The 9978-nt window shown below is 27.4% G+C and overlaps 1 protein-coding gene and 1 non-coding gene across 2 annotated transcripts; both read left to right on the top strand.

Annotated features, from left to right (window-relative positions):
- The first annotated feature begins 997 nt into the window (after nt 1-997).
- LOC132937634 (5S ribosomal RNA) lies at nt 998-1116 on the top strand. The gene has a single exon (XR_009663747.1). It is a non-coding gene; the product is annotated as a 5S ribosomal RNA (ribosomal RNA).
- Nucleotides 1117-6391: 5275 nt separating this feature from the next.
- LOC132934524 (transcription factor Adf-1-like) lies at nt 6392-8356 on the top strand. The gene is made up of 2 exons (XM_061000842.1): nt 6392-6530; nt 8193-8356. Exons 1-2 carry the CDS (start codon nt 6392-6394, stop codon nt 8354-8356), a joined length of 303 nt encoding a protein of 100 aa, XP_060856825.1.
- Nucleotides 8357-9978: the final 1622 nt, after the last annotated feature.

Below are 9978 nucleotides of genomic sequence, written 5' to 3' on the forward strand. Positions count from 1 at the left end.
AATTATATCTTCTCCAGCTTACATAATCCATCTTAATAAAAATATTTCTTAATTTTTCAACATAAAAATGTTTAAAAACCAAATATTCTCTAATAAGAAGCAGTAATAATATCAATGGTAATCATAAATATTTTTAAGATAAGAGCATTTATTTAGAGGAATGTATATTTTTGGGGTAGGTACATATTTAAATCAGGTGCATATACCCTGCGACCAAAGTCTGTGCACGCCTTTGATGTAAACAAAATTCTCAATGGTTGGAATCCCTTAAAGACTACCATAGTTGTAATACCTACTGACACGGCTCGCTTTTATCAGATTTTTTTTTGAACTCAGGATTATGAGAGAAATCTCACTCACGTTCTGCCATCATAAGCGAAAATGCCGTAGGTACACAGGTGAACGATTTTGAGAAAAATGCGTTTTTGTGTTTTGTATTTTCATAAAATCATAACACCTTGTACATTCTAATAATTATTTAAATATGATATATGATATATGTTTTCCTGTGTAATTTTACCCAACGGATGCAATGAAATAATAATAAATATAATTAAATTAATTTTTAACAAGATATTTTACTTTTCACGTTGTATCTTATTAGTATTGGTATAAACTTTTGATACTTTATTCAAAAACAAGAATTCCGTGACTCGTAAGTAACAATTTTTGACATGATAAAATTATTTATACATTTTAATATTAATGAACTCACAAAACAAAAATATTATTTTTAAGTTAATTTAATATACCATAAAACAATACCAATTTATATCAATATACCTATAGATAAATTATAATATTTAAAAAAAATACAATAACCCCTGTGATTAAACACTTTGGACTAGTAATTGAACAATTTGGACTCGGTGTTTGAACATATTGTTATTATATTATTTTTAATTATTCATATTTCAAATTTCTTGCATTCTTCCTTGGGCGGCATACACGGTACACCTTCACAGCTTATATACGCTCAAATATGAGAGGAATCTTCGCCAACGACCATACCACGTTGAATACACCAGTTCTCGTCCGATCACTGAAGTTAAGCAACGTCGGGCGTAGTTAGTACTTGGATGGGTGACCGCTTGGGAACACTACGTGCCGTTGGCATTTTTTTTACTAACATATTATATAATATTTTGTCATTATATTGTAAATATGTAGTATTGTAGTATAATATTGTAGTATATATAATATACTATAATGGTATTATTAAAAGTGGCACTATATAAGTGATGCACTAGAAATTAAAAAAAAAATTTTCTTCTAAAACTTATTATTTTTTTATTTTTAACGTACAAATAACTCTTGTATTATTACAAATAACAGGTATATGAACCAAAACAGAAGTCTCAGATAAAAATATATTAGGTACAGTATGTATAATTAAATATAAAATAAAAGCAATATTCAGTTCATATGTCTGGTATGTATAAAGTAACTGTATGACTTATATGCAAGAGAATAAATTAAAATGTAACCAATAATAAATATTAAATTGCCTAATCAAATTCAATACATATGAATTTACATGACATAATATAGTTAATAACGTTTCTAAACTATTAGGAAATTCTAAATAACTAATTGCTGTTACGTGGCATATTATTCATTATTATTTGATGTAAAAAAATAAGTAGATGTTTTAATTAATTACATTTAACATGAAAGTGTTTAGGTGAAAATACAGTTAGGAAATATTATTTACCATGTATCATTTATAAAATTTTACTGAACATCATCAAGTTAAAACCAATATTGCATCAACTAAGTGGGTTTAAAAACAATATTATTATTACGATACATTTTCTGTTTATTTGATATTTAATAATTTGTTTGTGCTTTTAGTCAATGCTCATGTTGTGCTTTTAGTTGGATAAACAAAATAAAACGAAATTTGAAATGTTCTCATAATGATACACGTATAAAATAGCAATCCAGAAATATAATGTATACAACTCTTCGCAAACCCATGTTTGTTTTCCCACAGCAGCTGCGGCTACTAAAGTGCAAAATGTTTCGTACTCCCCTCGTCATACATTAATTCCATATACCCAATAGTTGTAACGGGTTTGACGTACGAGAATTTAAAATGTACCTTTATAAACATATACATGCATAAATATAATATTCAAACTTGATATAATATTATATGTACAGTTAAGAATATGACAAAGAACTCTCAGGTGGTGAGTAATTCAATTTTCGATTATTTCAACCTCGGGAATATTAATTGTTTCGAGTTTTCGAATATAATATATAGTATAGGTACTCACATATTACATACATACTACCAATATTTTATATTATTATAATATACACAGTATTTTGTTGCTATAATAATATATGCACAAGAATTTCCTGGGCGTCAACCGGAGTGATGGAGCACTCAAATTTGAAAGTTGCGTAGATATAATGCAATTGAAATGCAAATGGTACTCACATATTAGTATATTACATTATCACATACTACTCACATTATAATAAATTATAATATATACGTTTAATGTTTTTGTACTCAATAATAATTGTCTGAGTGCCAATGGGACCTATACTTAAAGTTGAAAGATCCGTATCTACTAAGTAGGTATAATACAATTGTAATGCGACCGTTGCTGCCATAATACATCTTACAGTCTTATCACGCGTGTGTTTACAGGAAGGTACGTGGTGTAATAATTTTAACACGATTAATAATAACTTTTCATCTTTATAACAACTCTTATATACAACCCTTCAACCAAGCACAAACGAATACACGATATATGTTTCTTTTCCTTAGAAACGATCCACTTTGAACGAAAAATAATCCATTGCTGGGTACTGTATATACTACAATAGTTAGTATTTGATATGAAATTTCCATCTCAAAGTTACCGTAGGTAAGTGAGAACGGCCATATTTTAATAAATGATCTAAATAATATAGTGGTTAAACGTTTTAATTGTTTGAGAGTTTTAAATAACTGTTTATACAAAAAAAATAATGAAATAACTGGATCAGACAATACCAAAACTAATTTTCAATAGATACATATTTGATTATAATAAAATATACCTAATTATTAAATTTGAGGAGAGTTTTTCTTAGAACCCTTAAACCATATTATTATTAATTAATATTATAATTGGTGACTTTTCGTGTGTAATATTGTGAATTACACAGAGGACAACTAAGTGTGAACTGTGAAGTACGTTGAAATATACCGTTCAACGCATATATATTTAGTGATGCCTTATTTAATAATTGTGAACTCGCACGTCGTATAATGTATACAAGAGGACTTCGTAGAATCAGAGCTGTTAACTTGAGATGATGTAATTGGAAATAGGTTCATTATAATATATATTGGGATGAAGTCGAGCCTTGAACGGCTTTATCTACGTATATATATATACGTATTCCTGCACCGAGCCATCCCTTAATATACCATCACGACATTGTGTATAATTGTTTACTCGACTGTCAATCTATCTATGTTTTCCCACTGAGTGCTTTTGACAGGTCCTAAAACCAACGTTTAATTATAAAATGTATGCAGCATAGACATGATTTCGATTAAACACGAAGTTCGCTTTAACCTCGCAGCCGATTCGATCTAGTACGATCTCCGCGTTAATTGAATACGTGTACATTACAGACGATGACGGTTATCCCCTACGGCAAAACAACCCACCGCATCCATAGTTGAGTTTAATTATTATACTACACATAATGTTCAGAGTTTCAGAGAACCTATGTATATATTCATGACCTGAATGTTTGTGATGTATGAACAAAAGTCAAATACTCAAATATACCCGACGGAGGTCTCAGAATCACCATCTTGAGATAATTATATAAAACACGTACCTGTTCGTCTGTTTATGAAAATTTAGTCCAGAACACTTTGTGATTAAATTTTGAATTGATTCTTATTTTCTAAATAAAATCGATTTTTCAAACATTTAAAATTAAGAAATCAACTAACCCCCAGTTTTTCACTATAAAATTATGATGCTGAATATATTTCTGTTAATTTCAATTTATACATTTTTAATATTTAACATGTAGTTTTCTTGTTATACGCTTTAAATTTTAGTAGAGTGTATGCCGTATATTATGATGTAATATTTCGGTGGGGAAATATTTTTTCACCCCACGAATTTGTGGCGCTCAATATACGTATACGCAGCTGTTTCAGCTATACAAAACTCCTGACTTATACGCATACGATACAATATGGCGAATATGCCTATTGCCAGTGTTGGGAATAGATAACTAAAAAATTATCTAGATAAGATAAGATAATTTTAACAAAATATTATCTAGATAAAAATAAAGATAACATAAATGTAATTTATCTAGATAAAGATAAATACAACAATACATTTATCTAGATAAATATCTAGATAAATATCATTTTTTTACACTTATTTTTAATGTTTTTTAGTATTTTTGTAATATTAGATATATATTAATATAATGACATAATATTTATAATAACAACGGATTGAGCCTTTTAATTTAACTATTTGAATATTATAGCTATAAGAATGAAACATCAAAACATTTAAACCAATACTTGGAATACTGGTATCGGTTTGAATGTTCAAAATGATGAAGTTAGCTGACTCTTTATTCTTTAATAAGTACTATAATAATTCTACCCCTACTTAGTTATACAAATGCATACAATAATGAATTAATAATAATTTATACATTTTAATACAAACTAATCAAGTAAAAAATTATTCCTTTGTATTATCTCAAGGAAAAGTTGGTTCCAAATAAATATAGTCAAATGCCTCTGTATGCACTTATAGGCTATAGCCACTTGTAAATCATATTAAACCAATATAAAAAAGGATAAACTTCACCTTAAATATTTAAAAAACATATAAATAGTAAATATTACATTATAATCAATGTTTGGTAAGAAATAGTTGAATGCTAAAATATAAGCGTATTGTTTTATTATTGAATACAACATTTTTAATAGTTAATAAAACAAAATATAAATTATAAAATTACAACTGCAAAATATTAAGAAAAAAAAATATTTTAAAACAAAAACAAATAACAATGTTTATAAACCTTTTTTAAATGTCATAATTTTCATACAGACATACAGTAAATATTAACAATTATTAGAACTACATGCAATTAGAACTTGTTTGAATTAAGATTCTGACATCTACAACATAAGAGCATCTCAAATGTTTTATCGTTTAAACGATTTCTCCTCGGTGTCATGATCTGTGATCCACTACTAAATAAACGCTCTACCGGCGCAGAAGAGGGAAGTGTTGTATTGTATTTGAGAAAATTTTTTTTTATGATTGGAAATGAATTAAGAACAGTAAAATCTTTATTTTTTGAGTTAAAATATTCTATAGCTTGAACATTAACATTATTATGATTGCTTTGAATATCAATTTCCACATCTAAACAATTCTCTGATAGGACTTGAAAAAATTCTTGGTCACTGCTGTCACTATCTGCATTTTCATTAGTATTCAAAACAGCATCTTTATCAGTATTAATTTAATAGCACTCATCAAAAAATATTTGTTTACAATATGATTTGTATCTATCGGGTATCCAGGATAGTTTAAACTTTGGGTGGCTTATAGCTGATAAAATGAAGGATTTGCTTTTAACTTTTTTTAAATCTAATATATAATCAAATCTTTTTTCTAAACTGCTTATAATATTGAAACATAAAGGTCTACAGTGGACCAAGTTATTCATCTGTATTAACAAAAGTCTTAATTCCAGTATAGTAGGGCAAACAAAACCTAAATGACAAGACCTTTCACCCTGCAATTTATCCAATGAAATTGCAAGTGGACCCATCACCTTACAATATTCTTCTAAGAAACCCCATTCATTTTTTTTTCATTTTTTTCATTTTTAACTCATTAAACACCAAGACTAAATTCTGTTTATTTGTAACTACTTATAGGCTATTGCAGTATTGTCTAGTTGTGACATAATATATTCAAAAGTATTTTAAAATTTATTTTTTATACAACATCGTAATAAAGTACACTAGTTTACAACTATACATTTTTTTTTTTAGTATTGGTATAATAGCTAGGGACACACTGTTCACACGCCACGTGTTAACATGTCTTTACACGCCACGTGTTAACACGCCGATAATTTTAAACCGCGTGTTAACCCGTTTATTTTTAAATATTATTCGGTTTTGTGATTATATTTATAACACGCAACGTGTTCCCACTCGATTCCACGCCACGCGTTTCAAACAATTTTGAAAAACGTGTGACGTGTGATAGTAAAATACGACATTTTACTCCAGACATCGGTTGATGGCAGGCATGCAATTGGTTAATCATTTATTTTCAGTTAGTTTCTTAAATATAATACATTTTTTATAATGTCTTCATTTGAAGAGTCGTTAATTGAAAATGTCCGCGAACACAAGTCTTTATACGATGTTTTTTCCGCCGATTATAAAGATCAGAACATTCGTGAAGAGGCATGGGAAGAGATTGGTAAAAATCTACAAATGTCAGGTAAGATATTAATATTTTAATATATAAATATTTAAATAACTCTTTTTTAAACATCGAATTAATAATATTATTAATAATATGAAATAATACTTGTATATTGAATATTGATACAAATTGATATTATATTATACACGTTAAACCTATGATACTACCTAGCTATGAAGTTATTATACACCATATTAAAAATAAATGTATACATGTTTATTATTTTTTTATTTATTGTATACAAATAATAAGGAATAATTTTTAATTTAAAATAATTTTAACAAGGAACACATTTTGTTAATTATAATCGTTGATCAAATATTAATTCGTCCTCTTCGAATCATCTCGTACTGCCACGGTACTGCCCCAACAGATGACAAAAAAAAATCTTTATACTTCTCGCGTATTTCAAATGATTTTTGAGTGCTATTCCCTCTTAACGGTTCCATATTTTCAAGAACTTCGGTACTTTCATAATTATTTGTTTCATCCAATTGAAAATCATGGCTTTGGCATAACATATTATGAAGACAACATGCAGCAAGTACTATGTTGTCTACGGACTTAGGTTGCACTTGAATATTTGTTCTGAATACTCGCCAACGATTTGAAAGTATTCCAAACGCGTTTTCCACTACACGTCTTGCACGAGAGAGTAGGTAGTTAAAAATTTTGTTTCCTTCATTACCACCCAAAGTTACCCTACTATATGGTCTCATAAGATATGGCTTCAAGGGAAATGCCTCATCTGCAACAATTACGTATGGCATTGAGTCTCCATTTTCTTCAATTGGTGTATCAGGTGGAACATCTAATGTATCATTTTCTAACGCTTTCCCTAACGCTGATTTAGCAAATACATTTCCATCAGAATTCCGACCATAAGAACCCACATCAATAGTTATAAACCTATAGTGAGCATCTACCAAAGCAAGTAAGACGATCGAATTTACTCCTTTATAATTAAAATATGCCGATCCACCATTTATAGGACATTGAATATTAATGTGTTTACCGTCAAGAGATCCTATACAATTGGGAAAATTCCATATTTCTTTATATTCCCTGCTAATATTTTGCCAATCATCTTTGGTGGGTTTCGGCATATAGATGGGTCTTAATGTTTTCCAAATAACCTCACAGACTTCTTCAACGATTTCTCTGGTTGTGCTAAACCCCAGACGAAAACTGAAGGCTAAAGACCTATAAGATTCCCCGGTGGCCAAAAATCTGTAAATATTAAAAAGTTTAAATAAGAATGTTATACTTAAAATTTAATATTAAAATAATAATTTATTTATAATTAGTTAATTATAAGATATTTTATTACACTAAACAATTAGCTATAAAATATAATAGGAAAAAGGTATGATGACCTAAAAACTAAAAATGAATGGCAATACAAAATTACCTTAATAATTTTCAAATATATTACAACTATAATAATTATTTATTATTCAAAGATATAAGAATAATGCAAAATATATATTGAACAATAAATGTGTTTTCACCGTAATGTATATAGTATTATTTACGACTATTATTTACAATTCAATTTTAATATAAAATTATTAATATTAATTATTAATTCGTGCTTATGAAAAATTAAAAATATTCACTTAATATGAAATAAATTCATAAATCATCAAACAAGTAATAAAATATTTTTTGTAATAGCTGAAAAGTGTAAGTCAGAATGGACTAAATTGCGAAATTGTTTTCTAAATGCTATCAGAAGACGTAGAAGTAAGACAAGTGGTCAAGCTACCAAGAATATTCCACCTTGGAGGTTTTCCCAACAAATGGAATTTATATTGCCCTTTTTGGAAAGCCGAGAGTAATATAATATAATATTATAATAGATATATTTAATATAATATGGAGGGTGCAGTACTGTATAGGAAGACTTGACAAACTAAATAACTTTTTTTCTAATCAATATATTTTCATTTTTTTCATTCTTTTTTAATACCTAAGAGAAATAAAAATTTAAATCTGATATGAAATTATCAATTTGTAAATTTGATTATTAGAAAAATGCTGATTGTAAAAACATGTATTTAAGCTTATTGTAGTTTGTCGTTTAAATTTTTTTTAAATCTCATTATTTTTTTTAAAATACTTTTCAAATTAATAAGCTATTTCAAAAAAATTTACATTTTATATAAATGTATTAAAAAATGAACCACTTAGTTAACTCGAGTTACACCGAAAACCAAAATCGATTTAGTCGAGGTCTATTGCATAAAAATAACAAAACTTTATATCGAATACTAATCGTACAGGTAAACACGCACACACAAAAAATAAAATAAAAATAATAATAAATACAATTTATATATTCAAAGCTCCGCTCAGAATCAAAAATGTTGAATTATACGTATATCTCATGAGTCAATAAATTATATATAGATTATTGATTGCAACAAAATTAATTTAATTTGTTAGGTCTTCCTGTTCCACCCTGCATAACAATAGATAAATATGCATAAGACAGTTTAATATTATTTTTTTTTATTTAAATATAATTTTAGAGTATATAAGACTCACCGCCAAATTGATACATTGTTTGTTGCATTAAGTCTAATATTGAAAACCAAATAATTTTTATAACATTAAGACAAATTATTTAGACATTATATGCAAAGGAAGGCCCTAAAATATGTAAGAATTCTACAAATAATTGTCTAGCTACAATATATAACATGTTATGGGCAACAAATATCATCATAAGAATATTACCTATTTTTAATTTTATACCCATGAACCACTATAATTTCAATTATTAAAATCAGGGCTTGCATTTGAAAAAAATTCCGTTTTATGTTTTTTACAATTAAAACATTACACAATTTTTGCGTTTATCGTTGTTTAGAATTAAAACGTTCGACAAGTTTTGCGATTATCGTTATTTAGAATCAAAACGTTATACAAGTTTTGCGTTTAAGGTCATTTAGAATAGTGTCAATATACCTACCTATTACCTATTAAATGTATTAATAACAATTAATGTTGTAGGTAATGGCCCGGATACGGAATATAATATAATCATTTCTAATGTCCGTATGCATGAATTAAATATTTCTACGAAATCAATATAACTTTTAAATAAATGGATTTTAAATTATTTCGTTTTGCGTTATTTTTCATTCGACGAAATTACGTTTCGCGATATTTGTCGTTATGTTTTGTTTTGCGGTATTTAATTCTGTACCTGAGAGGCTAAAGGGTCTAAGACCATTATTGTACATTTTCAGGAGAGCCAAAAAACCGTTTTTCAACTATTTTTATTTTACTTAAATGGCTGGTGTAAATTCAATTTAATGATTATACCAACAAGGTTTGTTTTAAATAATAAACTGTAATATTCTCAATAAGATGAATATTTTTTCTTTTAATTATAACTTACCTATAATTGTTTATTTTACGATTTAAATGAAATGTTTTGGACTTAGATCATTTT

This window comes from Metopolophium dirhodum, chromosome 1, assembly GCF_019925205.1.
Source record: "Metopolophium dirhodum isolate CAU chromosome 1, ASM1992520v1, whole genome shotgun sequence".
In the NCBI taxonomy this organism is placed as follows: Eukaryota; Metazoa; Arthropoda; class Insecta; order Hemiptera; family Aphididae; genus Metopolophium; species Metopolophium dirhodum.